The 23,697-nt window shown below is 42.3% G+C and overlaps 1 protein-coding gene across 1 annotated transcript in view; it reads right to left on the bottom strand.

Moving 5' to 3' along the window:
• LOC142487170 (dynein axonemal heavy chain 5-like) overlaps positions 1 to 23,697 on the bottom strand; it is a 426,040-nt gene that overhangs the window by 160,396 nt on the left and 241,947 nt on the right. Inside the window, exon 56 of the mRNA XM_075585972.1 lies at positions 20,565 to 20,719. Coding sequence (XP_075442087.1) covers positions 20,565 to 20,719 — 155 coding nt within the window. The remainder of the gene's footprint in view (positions 1 to 20,564; positions 20,720 to 23,697) is intronic.

Below are 23,697 nucleotides of genomic sequence, written 5' to 3'. Positions count from 1 at the left end.
TAAAGTGCGGCAGAGAGCCCTGACAGTTGCAGTGGCCATTACAGTCCTGCGCAGTATAGCTCGGGTTTCGGCAGCCATCTTGGGAGAAGGCTCCGCACAGGACTACATATCCCATGAGCCTCAGGGAGATGTCGGGTCATGGGGAGCACAGTCAATAGGACTGCAGCAATCTCGTGCGAGGCAGTTGGAGCCAGGACAGAGAAGGGGAAGGTAGAATCTGGGTGTCAGTGGCACCCATATTAGGCCAGATTACCCCCTTACGTCACAGATAGGCCCCACTCACAAAAATAGATTGTGGCTGCTTCATGGAAAGGCCCCCAGCTAGGGACATTTCCCCAGTAGCCTGAAGTAATAGGCATCAGCGAAGACACCGCGCGGCGACTCGTGGTCTGAGACCAGACCACCAACGTTAAGAGACTCTCAAAAGTGAGACCCTCCTACCAGAGTTCACCCAATGCAGAGGCGGATGCCATCGCGGACAACGACATCGCTGGATCAGCGGATCCCTGTTGCTAGTCGGCCGCACCGGATACTGGAGTACCCGGCAGGTACCTCAACAAAGTGCACCAACGGTTCATGGGTAGCGCTATCATACACACTTTGGGTGGACCTCGACATTGGGGAAAAGGGACATCAGGGTATTGGTGCCAAGTACCCTTAGTACTGTAGGAACACTCATTTGGTGTATTGAGGTTGGGTGTGCTGAATATATATATTGTGAGGTACAGGTTGCCGTTATATATGTGTTCAGTAAAGCCGTTATTACATACTTGCGGTGTGATTATTGTTATTATTGTTCCTATGTGTGGAACATCCAACTGCGCTGGGATCCCTCACAGGTGGAGGTGATGCACCAAGGTGGATCATTGACACCCCAAGCTCTCAGTGGTGGAGGCTCAGGCCTTCTGGTAGCCAGACAGGTAATAGCAGTACCGGCAGTCCCTTTAGTCAGGGGAATGAGGCTACACATATAAACCCCCCAAATACATATTAAACCCCCTTCCCTCCCTCAAATACATATTAAAAAATAAAAAAGACAAATACATGTAAAATATACATATAAAATACAGACTTACCTTGGGGAAGGTCTCAGGACTCTGGCCAGGCCCGGCTATCTGTCCTCTCATTGCCACCGGGCCCAGCTCTCTCCCAGCTGCAGGCCTCCCCACTGACTGTCCATCTACCCCCTTTCCCCAGGCACATACACATCACACCACCTACCCTCAGCCCATACCTCCCCTCTCTCACAGGCCCATATCTTCTCCCGAGGCCCATGCCTTGAAATGTAAGAAACATGGCCGCCCCCACCCACCTCTGTAAGTCTAGGAGGGGAGAGCTCCATAAATTTGTCCTGGACCCAATGATTTTCTTGCCCTGTGTTTCCAAAGGGTAGTCTCCATTTGTCTCCACAAAAATATGTATGTACCACACTTTGTAAAATTAGCAATAAGCAATGTTGCAATGAGGTTTTGCTTTATATCCTAATATTTACTGTATATCCAGCAGTCTCTCACTAATAGCAAGTATACAGTGAGATATTAAATATCAACTTGGGCGACTATTGGGTTTTTTTTTGTCATTGATTAAGCAGTCATTATAGCTAGCCTAGCATCACGTAATGTAGTAGTAATATTATGCACAAAATGCTGCCAGGCATTATAAGGTCATTGCTTTTTCATCCACACATCATCCTAGTGGCGATGACATTAACATTATATTACATATGTCAGCCCCAGTACAATACCTTTTGGTTTACATAAATGTATTGAATTATTTTATTACGTAAGTTGTATTTTCTACATTTTATGATGAAAGCCTCACAAATCTGTGTGTAGTGGTGTGTACTTTGTTAAATACTGTAGTAAGATACCAACCTTGTCCTGATTGTAGCAAATTGCCAGCTCCTACGGACACACTCTACAAAGCTTTCATTCATTACCAGACCTGTTTTCTTAATTTTTTTATTTCTTACTATCTAAAACATAACCCAGGCCATCCACACTCCTACTAGAGGCACTATGTTAATCCCAATGACTCTTCTCCAGAGATCTGTAAGCAACCCTTTTTTTTTCAATAAGAAGCAGTTGTTTACACCTATAATGGGAACTAGTGCTATATATGAAGTGACTTGCCCAAGGTCACAAAGACGAAAACCAGAGTCCCCTGCTTCAAAGTTAGTGTCATTGGTTTGAGAGTCAGTGCCTTTACACAATGAGCCGCTCCTTCATCCCTGTGTAAGTACGCACTTCAGATCTAGATGATTTTTTGGCGCAAATAAAAAGGAAAAAAGAGAGACGCACATGGACGCAGAATTTGATCAATCTCATTATAATCTGTGCATCATGCAACTCATCTCCAACTCCTGCTATTGACACTCCCCGAGCCACAAGCTGGTGCAGATGGGGCAAAACTGGAGCAAAGTATTTTGATACATTGACGCAGAATGACGATGTCTCCGTTTGGTTCCAAAATTACCCTAATACTGTACATAGACCCTTATTCTGTAAGCACCAATACTGCACACAGAATAAGGGCCAAGTAACTCCTGGGTGGGGAGGAACCTGTAGTAATGCCTGGGATAACTGATTTACCCCTTAGTTAGGGGGAAAAAATCTGAAATAGAGGTATTATAGTTTTGTTTAAAAAACAAACAAAACAAAAAAAAACAATAAGCAGCTGAAAGCAGGATTGATGCCCAGGTGAGAGCAGCTGTTCCCACAGGATGAGAAATATTGAATGTACACACTGACAATATTGGCTTCTTAGTTTTAACGTCTGTTATTTGGCATTGAAAAAGGTATTTGCTGCATAATAAGGTGCTTAGCTCTTATCTAATCTTTACATATTGTTTTCATTTTTCATTCTTGCATCTGGTTCACATCTATTTGTATAAAAATAGACATTTCTTCTGCTGAAATGTGTTTTCCAAATATATATATCTTTCTGATTACCAACTATTTCTGTCAATCTGAACCTCCTGAGAATAACAATCATTATAGAAACCACTGCAATCAAACATATGTTATCATATTTCAAGAGGGTGTTTATGGCTTCTAGATTAAGTATGTTGGGAGCACTGGAGAGAATGCTTGGGTATTAAATAACATACTGTAAGCATATACTGTGTTTACCATAACACAACTTCCAGCACATTGACTTGAACAGGCTCCAAGATGCCTTCTAGCATTGGTGTCTTACTGTATGGTAAAGACTTATGAAGTCTGCATAATACAAATAAAACCCTTCTGTAATAAAACGTTGGCAGATAAGGCCACCAAATACAAAGAAAGAAAACAACACACAGAAAAGATACATAGATGGCCATAATAAAAGAGTAGTTTGAGGTCCTGAAACTGAGATAAGGCTTTTGCTGGAGAGGGAGCGAGAGGGAGCAGGAGAGAGCCTCTTCTTTGCTAAAGTTCCAAGTGCTATAAATATCACCCCAACACACACCTTTAAAGCTGCAGTTCAGTCTTTTTTTTTTTTTTACATTTATTTTTTTACTTCAATAGTTTCATGTGGGCAATCTCTAATTACCTAAAGAACTGTATAGCTGCAGGTCAATTCGTTCTCCATGTATTGATAGGTCGAAATTTGGTGACATATTTAAAGCTGGGATTTGTTTATAATCTGTTTGTCTGTCAGTGGAAGCTCATGAATATTCATGAGCATTCCTGCACTGACATGTGCTAGAGGGAGGGCAGGGCTGACAAAGGGGTGTGCCAGGGCTTATGACAGGACATGAAGGGGCAGTGCCTTAGCAAATGGCTGTTAAAATAGAATACAAGAAAATTGGTCTTTCAAAGTTGTTTTTTTTAAAACAGAAAATGCTAAAAGTATTTTTTCTTATAACAGAACTGATTTATTAAAAAAACACACATGCAGGATATTGACTGAACTGCAGCTTTAAACAACATGCAGAGAGACACCTGTGCACAAAAAGGAGCACACCTAAGATACCTGGGATATATACCAATTAAAGTCATTTAAATATACATATTCAAATTAGCATATCTCCCAGGTATCTCAATTAGTGATCCAGTAATGTTTCTAGAACTTTAATAATCAATATGATGGGTTTATTGTTGTTCTCTAAACAAAAGGTGGTGGAAAACTCAGGTGATGGAACTCATTTCCCATACTTTCCCAAACACACATAGCCCTGGGCAAGGGTAGAGTAAAAAAAAATGGAAAGCTAGGGAAATGAAGAAGTATATATGAACCTCAGTATCTGCATAATAAATGTTTTGCAATTGTGAATATCACATGAGAAGGTAATGTTTTTTGAAAGAGGAAAGGTATTAAAAATAGACTGTACATTCTCTGGAACATTGATGTATTGTGCCTGTATTGTTCTATTTTGTATAGCGCAGCAGGTATAAGGATAACAATTGGTTGGAGTGAGTCAGTGGTTAATCACTATCACTGATGTGAGTTAACACATTGTTAGCTCCTAGTTACATTGGGCTTATGGGACCAGGAATGGACTATCTATGAAATGTTATGTACTGTGATATGCACTGTACACTGTTAACACTAATTACAGACATTTCATTATTATCATAAAGTTTCTCATATGCCATTGTTTGACTTCATAAACTGAATTGCTTACTGTATGTGCAGTAGATCAAATCCAGTCTGGTCAATATGTGAAAACTTGTATGATGGAGATTTGAAAGATTTCTCAATTTTCCATTGACGTTTAGTGGTACTGTTTGAGGGAACCTTTGGGACGAAACCCTGAGGATTAGGTGAAGTTGGCCTGCTTGGTTTCTGTGTAGCAAAGCAGCATTACAAGAGAGTTTCTGGCCTTCCAGAATAAGAGAGAAGATCAGTCACAATCTTCTGTGCCATATTAATCATTTTTACAGTTCTAGCTACAGAAAGTATTAGTGCTGATGTGTCAGAACAGGAATAGAAAATAATATGTACAAAAACTGGAAATGCGATGATTTCAAAAGAAAAGTATTGAGAACCCCTTATGGAGCACCAGTACTGTCCTTAACTACAGTAGTTGAAAGTTAAATAAAAAGTGCAAAGTTTCAGACTGCAATCACACTCTAAAAGAAAGGAAGCTTTTCAAAGTTTGACAGCAAAGCAAAGAAATGATACTTGTTCAGCAGGTTGAAAACGATAGGATATTTTTTATTGCTTAATCTGGAGGGATGTTTGTCCGAGCCCAGAACTTTGATAAATTCCTCCTGCTGCCTTACTGTCATATTAATACACGAAGAAGGTATTATGAAGAAACAGAACATGAAAGCACAATCTGGATCTACTGAGGTTACAGTCCTTTACATCAGCGCTATTCAAATTCTATTTCTTTTCCGTACTCGCAACCCCTTTCTCCTCTCAAGTCTCCTCAATATCAAGACATGAAAGTGGCTTTGAATTGCAAGTTTAATGCACAGAATGTAGACTTCTTCCTCAAAATTAATCGAGCTTCATCTTTGGAGTAAAGAGCAAATGTTCACATTTAATATTTACTTGAAATGCAAATAGATGATTTAATACATTCTGCCGAGCTGCAAACCCAAGGGCATATGTTAGACAGCGAGAATCATTCCAGGACGGGCAAAAACGTTTGTGCTCTAGAGAAAGCAGTCAAGGATAACGTGGCACTGTCATTAAAGAGTTCCTTGACATTTTGACACCTTTTCTTTTCTGACAAACTCCATTTTTAATCAGCAGCATATTCATTACAAAAAGCTAAGTTAAGGTAAAGTTTTGGGTCTATTTCTTTCTGAGACTTAGGGAGTCTGAACAAGGAGGCTTAAAACAACCAGGGTTTAATGTCCATGGTCCAACCATGCTATATCCTGATTGATGTGTTGATTGGCTCATGGTTTATCATGTCTTGACAATAAACAAGGATCAGAAGGAACTGCTTGATGTGATATGTTTAATAGGTTATGTAGCCCTTTTTCTGACGCCTCCCAAAGGGACTACTGGTCACTGTACACAACCTGCGGCTCCAGGAGATCTGAGCCTCCGCTAGCTGGGAGCCTGGGGTAACTATTCTAGCGCAGCGCCTCCACTTACCCAGGATCCCCATTATGCAAGATTCCCCTGGGCAAGAAACATACCACCACAGTGCGTGCAACCAAGTTTTACTATGCAATCATACCTTATACTCTATATGACATCACACATAACATATTCTTATACTATAATGCTAGTCTTGGCAGCAATACCTAACACCGTTATAACTGCTACGGTCCTTATACTATAGTGGCTCGGCCACACCTCTAGCGAATATTGTCCTGTACAATAGTGGCTCAGCCACGCTCTTATAGAGTATTGTCCTTGTATTGTATTACGTGGTATAGGCTCAGTCCTCTAGCCACTCGCTAGTGTCCCTAAAGAGTTTAGCCTTAGACGGGATCAGCGCCTGATGACCGGTGTTGGTGCACTTGTTGTTACATTATACCTTCCGGTCACGGCGGTGACCGGTACCTCTTCACAAAGGATCCGATGCCTCCGACCCTTGACCTCCAGATGTCGCAGTGTCCAGCCGTCTGGTCCCAGATGACTGCAACCGGCCGCAACTCTGTGCTTTGTCCCTAACTAATGTATAGTAGGGTGACACTCACTTCCACTACAGGGCGTCCCTGCAGTACAGCAGCCTACTGTGACTCAGGGGATGCTCCTATGGGCCTGAGGGGATAGCTGGCCCATGCAGGCGGGTCACAGACTCCCTGCACTCACACTACCTCCTTCAGCTCCGTCCAGATCTCCTCTGACTAGCGTGGTCTCTCCCCCACGCTTCCCTTTCCTGCTTCCGTCATCCTAGCCTTCTGATTGGTTCTTTACATCAGGTGACTGCCCAAGGAGCTCATGGGAGTTGTAGTTTCTCCACGGAGCCTCTCTGCCTTAATCTGCACAGACACACAGTTTTTGCATCAGCTGCTGCCTGTCTGACTCTGCTCTGACACACTGCAACACTGTTGCAGACACTCCACAGGCCTCTCACTGAACAGAGTCAAACACCAACTGAACACACATATGAGGTTCCTACTACATCCATACAGCTAAATCTATGTGACTGACCACCACTCTAGTAGTTCCAACAGTGGTAATTATATATTTTAGTTCTAATATTTCTTACATCAGAGATATATATATATATATATTGCAATCTTTATCTAAGACTACTTTTCCAAAGGCAAAATCTTGTCCCTTTCCTTCTCCTTGAAAAGTACTCACTGTCATCATTAGCCAAACAGTCTGCTGGGTTGGTTGGAGGACAATGACATTGTCCAGAGACTTACAGTATAAGAAACCATGGCTAAATATAAAAAAATAGATACATAATTTGATAGGGGAATGTTTCTTTAACATAATATACATGTACAAGTTTAAAGGATAATACAAATATCGGAGTGTGTGGTGTGTTTTACCAGTAAGCCCTTTTGCAAGGGAAAATTGTGAATGTTTAATAAACATAAATGCTAATCATTGTTTGTAAACTGGGAAAAAATGTTTGTAATGGCGAATTAATTAAATCTGAATAGCTAATGTAGCCGTGACCCCTGATTCACCCCGAGAATATGGGAGGTTGCGCTTGCAAAGAGTAGTCGCAGAGCCCGCGAAGGAGGAGAGTACAATTTGGCGGGAGAGGAGCATTACCTTGACCCAGCAGCCCTACGGGGAGGGTCAGGTGAGAGCGGTTAGCCTATGGGAGGAGGAGTTGCCATACATATAGGCAGGGGTTGCGCGCACGTGAGAGAGAGCTTTGTGGAGAGACGAGGAGACGGAGATACTGCACTGGGAGGTTGTACTCCCAGGCGCAGGCCAGGTGCCCCCGGCCCAGTTAGCCCTGAGTCACCATAGAGACAATCGGAGCTAGGGACACCCTTAGTAAGGGTTTTACCCCCTAACTAGTAGTATTGTTCGGGACTATTCTGTCGAGAAGGAGATCAAACTCAGACCCCGTAGCGTGGCCAGAGTTCGAGAAGAAGCGCCCCGGATCCTAGCAAGGGCAAGCGTGTGGTGCCCTCAGAGACTCTTTTCGAAGAATCGTAGCAGTTCCGAGCACCGGAGTGCTCGGCAGGTATTACATCAAGTGCACCAACTCTACCTTTCAATCACCTAAGACATAGTGGCTGCGCAGTCACCCCTACACATACATATGACCTGTGGGAACGGGAGAACTGATTAGCGTATCTGGACACGGGGTGGGATCACCCGGTGGCGGGATTTGGGAAAGTGTTGTTGGCGTCCGCCGAGGCGCAAGTTATTGTTGGCGTCTGCCGAGGCGCAAGAATGTTGACGTCCTCCGTGGCGTGTTAAATGATGTGTACCAGCATACCGGAATGTCATGGCATGTAATGTATCGTAAGGTTAATCTATCAGTAAACGAGATTGGTTTTAGAACATGGTCGTGTAAGAGTAATTCTTGTATAGACGTCCTGCGAAGACTAACTCCCCCTTTGGCGGGATCTGTCGCAGGTGGAGGCGCTGCACCGAACCTATATATATATATATATTGTATGCACCCCAGGCTCTCCGTGGCAGAGGCTCGGGCCCTGTGAGCCAGCAGGTAACACAGCACAGAGTAACAGCTTGCCAGTGATAGGAAGCAGGGTTACACTAATATTATCAGTAACTATCTAAATAGATATATGAATATGTAAAATTACTACAGTATGTCAACATTGGGATTAATATGTATGCACTTCTAGGTACTGTAGGCTTCTCCTAGGAATTACGCCATTACATATCTATCGAGGCACGTTTCTGTGGCTTTTGTTATTTATGAACACCTGTTGAAGTCCCTAAATTTCGCAATTGAAGAGATTAATAATTAAATCGATCAGAAGTAACAAAAATTATGAATATCATAGCATAAGAGCATTAAGAATAATTAGCCATTTTAGAAAATGTGACAAGGTTCGTGGTGAAATCGATATTAAAACATTAGTGATACGTTTCTGCCGTCTGAATTTAATCATAAAATAAAAGTTGATTATGAACATGTTTTAGCTTACATGCCAAAGTGTTGTATTGCATTATATATTTGAAACTTTTTTTTACCATAGATGTACTTTTTTCCCAATGTAGCCAGACGTACTGTCCCTGTGACAGCGAAAAACTAAGGGTAAATCCATGGCATTTATTTGCGAGTTTAGCGTTGGCTGTAGTACTCTGCCTTAAAGATATGTGGCGCTAGTGTGCTAGTGTGCCTTTAATCTAAATGCAATGTAACCCATCCCTTATTCCAGTTCCTTTCATATGAGATATGATATCCTATTTATTTCAATGTAACCCACCACTTATTCCCTAAAAACTTCAGATGACTAAAAAGTATTTTTAAAGTATGACTTTTTTTTTATCACAGGACAAAATGAATGTAATACAGTATATCTTCTTATAGGCAGTCCTGGGTTACCCAACGGAATCCGTTCTGGAAGAAGCGTTGGATAGTGAAACCGTAGTAAAGTGAGTCCCATGTTAAATCAGTTGGATAACGCATTCCGGCGTCGGGTAACGGCCCATAGGGTTGCGTTGGATATGCCGTTCGTTGGAAAGTGAAACGTTGGATAGCGAGTACTTTGATTTAGACACAAACGAATAGGATAGATATACAAATGGACTTCATTATGGAAGAAAGGACCACTTTGCAAACGACCAAACAGCATATGCAAATTAAGCAATAGGTACTCACACAGCTTCACCACGAAAGTCTTCCAGCGTGCAGCCACATCAGTGTCCAGAGAATTCCAAAAAAAGAAAGGGATCAGCGCACAGCACTAGAGAGACAGGTCTCGGGTAATAAAAAATGTTTATTTAAGCGGCATTAAAAAAAACGGAGGGTATAACCACTCCTAGGCGTTTCGTGCAACGCAGTTTATCAAGGAGAGTATCTACTTATCCTTGATAAAGTGCGTTGCACGAAACGCATAGGAGTGGTTATACCCTCCGTTTTTTAATGCAGCTTAAATAAACATTTTTTATAACCCAAGACCTGTCTCTCTAGTGCTGTGCGTTGATCCCTTTCTTTTTTTGGAATTCTTTAGATAATCTATGCTGAAGATGGATATAATCAAATATAAAATTTAAAAAAGTGATACAGTATGCTTGCTATTCCTCAAATATCAATTTGGTCCCCCCTGCCACATTTGATTGTATATAAAATTGTTATAGCTTTGTATTCATTCATCCTTTACACTTGGTCTAAGCAAATATTGATAGGCATTAGGTACTTTAAATTCCTGTCAAATCCACTATGCACCACTTTTAGTAAATAATTGATCACATTAACTAAAGCCATGATAGCTATTTTAATACATTCTACTTGAGGTAATTCTCGTTAGAGCAAACATATGAAACACCAGCACTTATTGATTCATTACAAGGGATTAACTCCAAGCTCATTCATGTTGCTCTTAAAACAAACTTGTAGACTACATCCCCCTATGACTACATTTCTATAAAAGGTTACATTTTGAAGAGGAAAGTGATAGTTTTATATTAGTGTGTGATTATATTTGCTGCAAACAAGACGACATTCATGCGGAAGAAAAAGGTCTCTGAAATTCAGCTCAAGATCATGTAAACCCAAAGGATATTCCATAAACTAATCGCAGCTATCCCTCTGAATTTCAAGATTTCCTTTATTCATTTATCACATCATTTTAGCTAATTGTACTGGTTCAGCTGCTGGTGTTATTTCCTGGACATTTGAATGGTCATTCAATCGGAAGTCGCAACATCACCAACCCGCACCCCTCCGATAATGTTGTGGCTTCCTATTGGCCCACAGGAACCGCAAGATTCGGTGGCTCTCTAAATTATTCTAAAGAGGTGGAAATCACAGGCAACTAAAATGGTAAGTATCTCAGGAACCTTAGGGTCCCCGGATTAGCTCCGAAGAACCCTCCTGCTATGAAATCTGTGATAAAATCAACAGGTAAAGAAAAACAAAAACGGGCAGGCGGGATTGCTGTTTTAAATGAGACAGTTACTGTCATAGGATTTAAGGAATGATCAGTAAGGTCCTAAAGTTAACACAAATCCAGCTGAAACACTACTCATGCATTGGTAAACACTAGAGCATACCCAGGATTTCTGCTGCCTTTCTCTTTGCACAACTTACAAAGCAGAGAGTGTGCCCACTAGAAAAAGTTTATCAGAAGCTTTATTTGGTGCAACAATCTGTGTGGAGGGAAGTGATTCTTTAGAACATATCCGTCTAATCTTTCATATCCCCACTATCCTAGAAATGGACTTGAAAGATAAACCAAAGATCTTTGGTTGACCAAAGATTAACGGTGCCTTCTTATGTGAGCAGAATGGCCAGACGTCAACAATTTAAGATGAAAGCCTTGGACTTACTTATCCCTATCTGTCGATTGTATTGTGTGGATAATGAGCACCTACTGTAGGTGTAGTGATCATGTGGTCGCAGGAAGGCCCCCAAGGACATGACCCAAGTGTTGAATATTCCACTTCTGTTTCTATCTCATTTACGCTTCAATTGGAGTGGTGAACAGGATCTCCCCCAGGCAAAGAGTATTTAATACATTACATACTTTGTATGTTAGAGGGCCCTAGGGTCCAGGGTCCAGGTGTAGTGGTATATTGCTCCACACACAATATGCCAGCAGGAGCAACTGCATTAGCCGAGTGCAAAAAATGGATGGGGCTAATGCCTGCCACATCTGTGCTGAGCAACTCCAAGGGGTTAATCATGAAATCATAAACATTCAGGTATAAAATAGATAGAAAGACATAAAGGGTGCTAATTTGCATATCCTTGCCCCCAAATTAATGTCTGCAGTTTAACAACTGTATAACATGTACAGTAGAAATGGGGTGAATAAAGCAGGGTTTATGGACCGGTTGAAGACATGCAAATGCAGAATACTTATGTAACCCTCCGTGCCTGGCTCCTAGAGAGTTTAGATCAATATCGGTGTCAGTGCTGCAGGCTGGGCGTTGGTGTACAATGAGGAGCGCCAGGAACTTTATTAATTTAAAACAGTTTATTATCTGGCATACACAGTCTTACATGTCATATACAGAGATCAGGCAAGGGTCATATTCCACAACACATCATGGCTAAAATATAGTCTATCGTCCAAACTCTCGAGCCATTCCTGATAGATCTCGTTCTCTTCTTCCTCGATCAGACGCCCTGTCTCTCACCTCGGTGACAACTGACCATGCGGGTCAAATTAAGGCAGGGACCAAGCCGGCAACAGGATCTTCCATATTCAGAGAAAGAGGTACAGTAGTTGATCAACCCTAGCTCATACACTGAAGGAAGTTTGTCCCATTGAAGCTTCCATAGCTGATCGAGTGTGCTGTGTTCAAAGATGTCCTGCATGATCCTGTATTCCGGAAGCGGCGTCTAGGATCCTATATGCTGCATTGCACACGGTCAGTGGTGTTGCTGATTTGGGCTGCTGTACATGTGAGTTTTGTTGTTATATATGTGTAAATAAATGCACTTTTATCCACTATTAAACACATCTCATATACATCTTATTGGGATCACGTGGGTGTGAGTTGTGTCTGGCACCTGGAGGAATATCATTACTGAAGGGATAGAGATCTCTGGATTCACTTTAAAGGAACAGAAACACCTCGTTGTGTATGTACTTACACATGCCCGTGTGAGTATTGTGATATTACTAGCATTATTCACTCTAAACCTCCCCTGGCTGATCCCCTGCTATATTGCGAAAGTATTTAGTCTAATCTTTTGCTCCCTACACATTGTGTATATGATATTGCGAGGATCCGAGGACCATCTGGACAAGGATTTCCATAGAAAAGTCAAAAGCAAAGACAAAGACAAGTAAAGACAAGTAAAGATACCTCTGTTGTGCATTTACTTAAACATGGCCGTGTGAGTAGTAAGATTATATATTTGTGCTATTTTCCCTACCCCCACTGGTCGAGATTGCATATATATTCATATTTATAATTATTGACTATCTAATCCCTTGCTCCCCCTTTAATGTGTTTTTTCTCCATGGAAGGTAAAGTCATCTCCGTCCCATCGATCGCTTCTTCAATGATGATATCAGGCACGGCTACCTCATTGATTAGGTCCCCAGGATCAGGAACCGTGGTATCCTCCTCAACTGGAAGCAGTGCATCAGCTGTTCCTGCCAAAACCTCTGGTGGCAGCGTGGAGAACACCCTCATAAATAGCTCGAGCCCCCGGGTGGAGACGGTTGTTTCACTCAAAGTCCTGAGGGACACGATAAGTAGCATAGGGGATGCTTCCCTTGGCACTCCAGTGCTCTGGAGATACTGAACCCCGCAGGTGGGGCTTTGAGGTAAGATAATTAGCTCTCCACAAGGTCTCCCACATAGACTGCAAATACAGTAGCTTGTAAAAAATCCATTCCCAGTAATAACACTACCAAGACCCCACCTGGGATTGCATAGTGCTGTGTGGTGGACACAGGTGGGTCCTGTTGCTGCTTAACAGACATCATTGGAAGACAGACAGTGAGCAATAGTAGCCAAGTCACTCCCAGATGCATTCAAGAGCTGGTCCCAGTCTGAAATGTCCGGTTAATCTGTGCCTGGCTGCGACTGTTTCCTCCCACTCATCCATACATGGTTTGAGAGTGTTACAAACTGGGCCACCCCCCTAATGAAATAATCCTGAACAGGTGTGGACAATACTCTTTTTCACACTAATGGAAATAGACAGGCTCTGCACATTAGTTGCACCCTTTGCATGAGCGTTGCAAATCACGGATTTGGCGGGAACTTTTCATGCCATTTTGCCATTGCTCGCGCCATTTGAAAAGCCCGTCCACATATCTGGGACACTGGCAAAATCAGTCTTCAGATATCGGGAAGACTTTTGCAGAGATTTCAGTTCACAGTCTTTAGTATTGGATATCGTTTCCACGGCGGGAAACACACAAACTGTAGCTACAATACTGAGAGGACTTTGGTCTCCACCATCACAGTCCATAAAGTTAAATGTTAAAAAAAAAACACACTCTTTGCTCATTTTGGAACTTTTGGAGCTAAACACACAAAAAAATATTTCTTCATTTGCTGGCCCAGCCCCCCATTGGGCGCCAAATATATCCCTCCTTGCCCGGCACCTAGGGAGTTTACATCAATGTCGGTGATAGTGCTGCTCAGGATGCATTACCTAAGTCAGGGTGCAGGCTGGGCATTGGTATACCATGATAGGCACCAGAAACATTATTAAGTCAAAACAGCAGTTTATTATCTGGCATACACAGTCTCACATATGATATACAGAGATCCTCTTGTATTTACAGAACATGCCTTTGGCTTATGCCATTTACATGGCTTCCCTAGCTGCCCCAATCATGGCCAACTAGGAAGGTACTGAGGCATTGTATGGTGTGGTCTGTTTGTAGAATCCCTCTGCTCTATAGTGCTAGTACTGCTCCACTGGCGGGCCTAGTACTATTCCCTCTGGGATCGGCTCCCTCTCATCATGGCAGCGTGCCACTGAATGGCCTTCTGGGTGAGAGCCAGTAAGGGACCCGCTTGTGGGGTTGGTACCACTATACCTTGGGACTGTGGCTTGGGAAGCTTCCTCTTAGCATAGCCTGTCTCTCATGGTATCTGGGAAGTAATGCAGACCATCTTAGTGGGACACTACCTACATGGGGTACTTTCCCCAACTGAAAATAATAAAGAGGATGGGAAACCTGTCCTATACTGTACATAGGGGCTTACATAACTATTCACAATGTGATCCCATTTTCTATGCTCCTTCAGGCATCTGCCCTTCCAGAAGTTTCCACCCCTCTATTTATAGCTTAGCATGATGTCACTGTATCCAGGCAGAAAAGGGGTGGGGATTACCTTCTGCTGAGTCACCCCAGCAACATGTTATAGATAAGGGACGTTTCCCTGTTCCTCTTTGTAAACCCACACAGTTAACCCCTAAAGGCCCTAATAATCCCAAAGGGGGTTACACTTATATACAATATAGTTATACTGTTTTGTTTGCGGCACCTTGACCGGTGGAGGGTTTTTGTTATATATATTTAGGCACTGTACTGTGTATCTGTGTCATTGGATGTAGCACTGAGTTCTGTCTGTGTTTCATGTTCTGTCTCTGGTTTTAAATATATATTGCCATGCTCAGTAGCACTCCTCTTTGACGCGTATACGCATATATATGTTGTGGTTATTTTGGGGGTTCAATATGAGCTTGTAGGGGTCCTGTATATTTTGCAATTCTTGTTCAGCTGGTCTTAGCTGATTTGGAGGGTGGCTCCTCCCTCCCTAGTTTGAAGCTCACCCCCTCCCACTTTTAAATGGTTAAAGCTCACTCCATTTCTACCTTCCATACTCATGGGAACCTGCATGCAGTTTGATTGTGACAAATTTAATACAGAGTGTTTTTCCTGGTATTATACAGGTTAATAAGAGCTTCAATCAGACTTAGAACTATGCAACTAATTTTGTCAGATTTATTATAAATCATTCTTCCTGGTAATGTACAGGTAATTAAGAATTTAAGTTAGTGTTAGGACCCTTGAGACGTGGTCTTCCTTGGAGGGGCTCAAGGGCTTACAACACTTTGGCCAAAGAGTTAAACTAAAAGACCATTTTATTAAAAAGATATCTATACATATATATTTAGGCACTGTACCGTGTATCTGTGTCATTGGATGTAGCACTGAGCTCTGTCTGTGTTTTATGTTCTGTCTCTGGTTTTAAATATATATATCAATAAAACAAGTGACTAAGCATTAATCAGCACAATCTTATATATTTTTTTATTTGGGGTGGAGGGCGGGTGATCAAGTCTGAAGTTGCAAACAAAAAAAATGTTTTTCCCAAAATGTTGGGGGTTGAACTTTAAGTATTGCTCAAATCTGACAATTTTCCTGGAAACTATTCACAAATTGACTTCCCTCAATGTATCACATTACCAGTTAGCAAACATGGTGTATACGATACAGGGGGTAATTTATTAAATTACTGTAATGCTACTCGGCACCTGACTTCAATGGGATTTTCCGTGCGATTGTGCCCTGATCTACACCATCACAGTTGCATGAATAACATCCACAGTTCTGCCAAAATTTCACAGAGGTTGGAAGTTCAAGAATCTGACCATTGCAGTTCTTGTGAAGAGGTTCCCATGACCAGGTAGCAAAAAGGGTGCATAAAGTGTGCTGGGTGGATGGACAAATGCTTGTGAATTATATACAGGCAGTCCTCTGTTATCCAATGGAATGCGTTCTGGAAGTAGCGTTGGATAGTGAAACCGTTGTAAAGTGAGTCACATGTTAATCAGTGGTGGTGACCATTGGATAACGCATTCCGGCGTAGAAAAACTGCCCATAGGGTTGCATTGTAAAGTGTTGGATATGCCATTTGTTGTAAAGAGAAGCGTTGGATAGCGAGGACTACCTGTATAAGGATTCAGAGTCATGATTCTGCTGCTCCAATGCAGAAATCCACCTTGGTCATTGTTTGATATCTACTGTAAAAAGAATATGAAGCAGGAACTCTCCCATAGCACAAAGGCTCAGGCTATTGCTCGTCATGGAAATATTGAAATTGTTCTGCCTTTACTGGAGATTGTTGGCAGCATCATTTCTAGTGAGCCAAAGGAATAACCACAAGTCATTATGAGGCAGCAGTTGAAAGACTATGTTGTCCAATTGACTAGCACATCATAATGATGACCACCATTGTTCAATTGGCTTGCCAACAGTGATGATGATGCCAATTGTAGCTAATCCTTACAGTGACTGTCTGGGAACCTCTTCCATATCACTCGCCTAGTTTGGGTACAGGCATACCCCGCTTTAAGTACACTCACTTTAAGTACACTCGCTAGTAAGTACATATCGGCAATAGGCAAACGGCAGCTCGCGCATGCGCCTGTCAGCACGTCCTGAACAGCAATACCGGCTCCCTACCTGTACCGAAGCTGTGCGCAAGCGGGGAGACTATAGAGCCTGTTACACATGTGTTATTTACATCAGTTATGCAAGTATATAACGATTGCAGTACAGTACATGCATCGATAAGTGGAAAAATGGTAGTGCTACACTTTAAGTACATTTTCGTTTTACATACATGCTCCGGTCCCATTGCGTACGTTAATGCGGGGTATGCCTGTAATTAAGAAAAGACAATGGCAAGATATAGAATCACTGGTGATATGTTAGAAAAGGCTCAGAATTACCACACATTTACTCCAGATTGTCGATTCGCTTGCAGACACCCGCCACTGATTTTGTCACAAGTCTCACTGATTTGGAGTCAGTTTAAATAAGTGGTCTCTTAGGTTTCAATGGAGTCTCAATGACAGAAGTCAGTACTTTTCCCTTAAAATGCTTTTTTTGTTCAATAACCCCCAAATGGCACCAGTTTTTGTCCTTCCAGGTTGACATCTCTGCCCTTGACTTCTGCCATAATCGGCAACTGAGCACTTTGGAAATAGCAAATGGCATATCTATTTATTTCAGGTGCTGACTACTGAGATTACCGAGACTGGAAATAAAATACAAAATAGGCTTGCAGCTTGCTGTGTATTTGCGCTTGACTTTATTGAGACCCTGTTCCAAAGTTCAAAGGTTTGACCGGGAACTACTGATTTACCAACATCCCTGGGGCAACATGGAGAGAACAGGAGGCTGTTGGCAGCAGTATGTGAACATTATGCATCTGTTTCACTAACCCTTGATGATGTCTTCTCATCATACAGTAAAAAATCTCCTGAGATACAAAAAAGCTACATTTCAAGTCTGCATTGACAAATGTGCTGAAGGATTTAGAATCATTAGTTTTTAAATCATTATATTGCACAGTTTACAGCTATCAGTCAAGAAACTTTTTCCTTTACAAAAAAGAGCTAACTTATATAGAAACATGCAATGATCCTCTGTCCTGCGGAAGTCACACAGAACTCATTAGGGAGCTGAAGGTGCCAGTGCAGAGATGCATACAACTCCTATTGGCCTGGGATGCCATCTGACAAGTTTCTTTAATTTCTTTTAGAAGTGTTGTGCCTTGCCAAAATGATTTGAGCCAAAAAAGATAAGACTTTTGCAAACATATCCTTTACAACTAAGACCCAGATTAAGGGGGTAATTCTATATTGTCGGTAGAGGTCAATCGTACTGTGTTCGGCCAAAATCCCCATATAAGTCAATGGGGGTTGTAGCTGATCGTGGTTCAATCAGCCGCTTTTGACAATATAGAATGAGTCCCTAAATGTTACTTTCATTGCTAGATTCGATTGTTGATACATTTGAATACCATTACAACGATTTATGAATGTAATGTCTACATAAGCTTTGGAGACCTTACAAGCCTCACAATAGGAAGAAATAGCATGTGAGTTTTCTAAAGCTTTCAGTACAGTTTATAGAAATTACATTTATGAATAGCTGCTGTGCTGGTGCATTGAAAGGTATCACTAATAATGGCAAAAAAAAGCCCATGGAAAAGACAGCTTCTACAAGATTACTATATAGAATGGAAAGTAGATTTTCTCTGTACGTTCTTCCTACTTAGCAATTGGATTGTGTAGCCCCCTTTCCCTGTGACTAAGGGAACTATGCGTGCTGAGTACTTGTCTGGCGTACAGGAGGCTTGATACTCCACCATGGCAGCCTGGGGTGATTGCGTTCTTTGGTACTCAGTGCATGGCCGTTTTAAGACCTTCGTAGGCCCTAGGCACTTTTATTTCTAGAGGCCTGTGTGTCTGATCTTTATACTCATTTTTATGCTAATTTCATCGTTTGCTTGTTTCTTTCGATACTAGCGATATTTGCCATCGATACTTTTGTTTCGATATTTAAAGGTATCGATACTTCAAAGGCATTTTAAATTAAAATTTGCTGCTTTTCTCTTATTTTGTAATTTTTTTTGTTCAGGTATTTTTTCAAGTGAAATATTGTAGGCCCTAAAAGGTTCGTAGGCCCTAGGCACTGTGCCTAGTCGGCCTAATGTATTAAGCAGCCCTGACTCAGCGCCTCCACCTGGGAGGGATCACAGTGCAGCGGGATAACCCCTCACAGGAACAATACAGGCAATAAATCAAGGCACACACAGGTATAACCAACATATACTGACATATAAACAGAACAGCACAGTAGTATACAAGGCCCCACTGTATATGACCAACGCATTGTCCACACCCCAGTGAGATTCCCCCAAAGTTATAAGGGTGCCCTGTGCACCTAACCACCGGTGTCCACCAAGACAGGCCCACCTCAAAGTGTATCTGGAGTAGCGCTACCCCTGTGTACGGCCGTTGGTGCATATTGGGTACCTTCCTGGTCTTCGGCCAGTCCAGGCCAAGCTGTAGAGTAGATCCGTCAAACCGCTGAGTGAGCCCACGACGCAGTCTATCCGATCCTTCCACAAAGGCGTCCGCCTCTGAGTGAGCTCCCGCTGGAGTGTGTCCCTTTGAATGTCTATGGTTGCCTGTGGTCTGGTCTCATACCGTAGGCCACAGATTGCCGTGTTGCTCTGTCCACTGGTGCAGCAACACTAAAGAGCACACTAAAGGGGATGTCCTTAGCTGAAGGGCCTTCCCTATGAATACGCTGTCACTACTGTGAGTCGGGGACAAGCTGGGCCCTACAGGGGAAATCTGGCCTAGTCCGAGGGCTACTGGCATCTGCGACACTACTTCTTTCCTCAGCGTCCTGCTCCCGTCTGAAGCGTGGCTCTTCTTCGCGCCAAACTGCACCCTGTGCTTGCCATGAATCCTGCAGCCCTATTGGCTGTGCTGCCCCATGAGTGAGCAGCCCCTGAGGCTTCCGGGACTCGTAGTCCCGCACGGAGCTTCTCCTAAAATGGTCACCGTTCGTGACTGTACTGCGCATGCGCAAGGCACTCAATGCACATGCGCGACACTCTTAAGATGATGGTGCCCTGTACCGACGATCCACTGAGGAGCCCGGCGGCACCCAGAACTCCTCTGCAGCCGTCCCCCCCACCACCCCGGCCAGGAGGTATGCAAGGGGACCTGGCTACCATTGGGGGAAGGGACTTCTTTTCCTAATGTTCGTTTTATGACCGAAGTGCTTATTCCAATTGTGTTATTTGTATTATTTGTTATTTATATGATTATGTCACGTGTATTACTGCTGTGAAGCTCTATGTACATTAATGGCGCTATATAAGTAAAGATATAAATACATACATACATCACATGAAATGAATGGGAATAAGCAGTGGGTTAGATTGCCCTTAGATTGGACACACACTAGCACACTTGCACCACCTATCTTTACTGCAGAGTACTACGACTGCCGCTAAACTCCATTTTTGCAGCCGTGGGTCAGTAGCCACTCCCAGGTTGCAAAATCAAAATAAATATATAAATGCCGGACATTTACCCTTTGCTTTGTGTGGCATCAAAAACAGCAAGTCTAGGCGCATCTGTATGACTAGACAGAGACCAAATGCACAAAATTTCAAAACACATTTAAAGGGACTTATTAATAAAATGGGATAGCGCTAATTCTTGTGCTACCAAAAAGTCACATTAAAGTCAATGGGACTTCCCGCACCTTATTAAATAAGCCCCAAAGGATCATTATTCAGAATAGTAAGTGAACTTTTACCTTGTCAGAGTAATCTGAAAACTCTGGTACCCAGCAATATATGAAGCCAATCTAGTCAAACTCTGCTTCCCAGATCCTCCAACACCAACCAACAATGCATTTCCTTGTGGGGTCCGGATAATGCGGGAGATTTTAACCAGGTGGATCATTGCATCCTGGACAATTAAAACAAAGAATATAATTAACACAAAACATTATTTTTTTGTAAAAATCGATATAGTGCCATTCTAGATAATAAAGTACTTAATAACTGCTATACTGCTGTGGAAGTGAATTATTTACATTCTAATTGATCGTTTTTCATTAAATTAATGATTTAATGTTTGAGGGAGAAGGAGCGCCTCTGAGTGAAGACACTGACTGGCAGGGGAACCTGGTTCAATTCCCGGGGTCGGCTCCTTGTGACCTTGGGCAAGTCACTTTATCTCCCTGTGCCTCAGGCACCAAAAACATAGATTGTAAGCTCTACGGGGCAGGGACCTGAGCCTGCAAAATATCTCTGTAAAGTGCTACGTAAAACTAGCAGCACTATACAAGAACATGCTATTATTATTAAAAAGTGAGCACGGATTTTCTGTTCATTTATGTTTTTTTTATATTTGTAGGTTTGTTAACGTGTGTAAAATGTAATAAAATTTTAAAGCTTGTTTAACAATATCTGTTCCTGGACACAAATAAATAAATAAATCATTTACACCATGTTTAGTAACAGGTACTTTATTCACTTGACGCCAGTTTACCAGGACAACACATCGCTGGAAGGGAAGTGTATTATAGAGGCCTCGCGCGGTTTAAATGCCTGGGGGGAGAGCGTGGGACCTCTATAACTGCTGCGCCCCCCCCAACCAGAAAATGTAGCGCCCCTCAGTTTGCGCTCCCCTGCTCTAGATTGTCAGTTCTCACAAGCAGGACCCTCATTACCTTCTGCACCCGTTTGTGCTGGTCTGTTCTTATTTGGTATGTCATTCTGTTTATGCAATATTAATAACTCTGAGCCCCTATTGTACCGCGCTGCGGAATATGTTGGCGGTTTACACATAAACGAGAGTAATATTCATCATAATTATGGGTAATCCATACTTTGATGCATTATGTCAAATTAAAGGGGCAATGCCTATTCAGTACTGTACTAATGGAAATCATTTTTAAGGGGTTAAATCTGACACCTATACATATTTTTCAATAATGTTTTCAAGTTAGTCTGTGAACAAAGTGAGCTGAGACTGTGGAGGGGTTCAGTTTCCCTTGTGTGTCACTGAGTGTTCAGCAAGGTATTGTACAGGCAAAATCCTCTCTTCCCCGCCCTTACATTTATTGGTTCTCTGATACAGTATGGACAGGGTGACATAAGGGTAAAGAAAAAGATACAGGCTTAATCATATGAAATTTAATGTGCCAAGAAAACCAACATTTCGGCAGAATGTTGCTGTCTTTGTGAAGGTGAGCCGAAATGTTGGTTTTCTTGGCACATTAAATTTCATATGATTAAGCCTGTGTGCCTGCATCTCTCTGTTCACCAATTGCAACTATAGGGACCCTTGGACTCCCTCCGTGATAATGTGCACCGGCAGCTAAGTATCCAATTACCATCTCTTATTTGAGTGTCTGCATCTCTTACTATAAAGAAAAAGATACTCCACGTGTAATTTTCAGGTGAACAAAAATGCCAGATCTTTGCTTTAAGCATGGTTATGTTTGTTTAAGGAAGGCACTTGGATTGTGGAGTTCTTTACAAAATGTTGTTTTTAGGTCAGCCACAAGGTAATGCACCTTAATACACTGCGAGCATTAACCTTTTCATCTTTCTCAATTCCTCATAAGTTCATGCTTTTTTTAGTTACAGCTCCTGTCCCAAAAAACCTGCAACCACAACTAGGCCGGTCCTAAACTATATTGTTAAACCTTCAACCAACACAAAAAAAGAAACAAACTGGTATACGCCAGACCCAAAAGGGGCCAGTCGTCCAGTTACAAGTCCCCTAGACAACAGCACACAATACCGCTTAGTAATATAGTATGTATGGAGTAACCAAAAGAAGCACTGAGCTAAGAACATCCTAAATAAATACTGATATGATGTAATTATATTAAAAACAATTTAAAAAAAACAATTTTAATATTATTATAAAATTAAAATATAGGGTATTAAAAACTCCCCGGTACACAAAGAGCTTAAAATGGGGAGAATGAGTGGCTCAGTGAGTAAAGACAATTCCCAGTGTCGGCTCCTTGTGACCTTGGGCGAGTCACTTTATCTCCCTGTGCCTCAGGCACCACAAACATAGATTGTAAGCTCTACGGGGCAGGGACCTGAGCCTGCAAAATGTCTCTGTAAAGCGCTGCGTACAACTAGCTGCGCTATACAAGAACGTGCAATTATTATTATTATTATTATTAAAAGTTGAAGCACTGTACAGTAACAAGGTCAGTGCCCCTGGAGGGGGTAAGGACAGGGCTGGATAGCCCAACAAAAATAGAACATTGAGTCTACTAAAAGGAAGGGAGTTCCTAAGCAAACCCCCCGTCCCACGACCACGCTACAATTGTAACTATATTAAAGAGATGCACACACTCAAGGTTTGTATAAGGCGTGTAATACAATCAAATCACTGAGGATAAAGTCTACAAAAATACTAAGGGGGCTATGCACTAAGCTCCGAGCTTTCGCGCTGGCCTGAAAAAAATTGCACGTCTGATAAAAAATGAAGCCGGCGGCGCGATTCACTAAGGCCCTGAGCCCATTTTCTATCGGACGTGCCAAAAACTGGCTTATTCTGCGTGCAATTTTTTTTCCCTCTGCTAGCGCACTGAAACTTCACGTACGATAGCTGATAGAAAAAATAAGCCGCCTGGAACATTTGCATGGAGATTCTGCATCTCCATGCAAGGCTGTTACAGGCGATCGTACACAAAATAAATACATTTTAATAATAGTGTACATGAGCAGGGGGTCTCTGGAGCTGAACCGCATTGGTTTCAGGTCCGGGGACCCCCTACTTCAGGAGATACAGGCCCCGTTATGGGGTGCCGGTATCCCCTACACTTTTAAAGTTTCCACATCACGTGACCGGGACATTTAAATTCTGCAGGGGATACCGGCACCCCATAACGGGGCCTGTATATACTGAAGTAG

This window comes from Ascaphus truei, chromosome 2, assembly GCF_040206685.1.
Source record: "Ascaphus truei isolate aAscTru1 chromosome 2, aAscTru1.hap1, whole genome shotgun sequence".
Classification (NCBI taxonomy): Eukaryota; Metazoa; Chordata; class Amphibia; order Anura; family Ascaphidae; genus Ascaphus; species Ascaphus truei.
The sequence above is the reverse complement of the archived record's forward strand: the minus strand, read 5'-3'. Positions and strand labels throughout refer to the sequence as shown.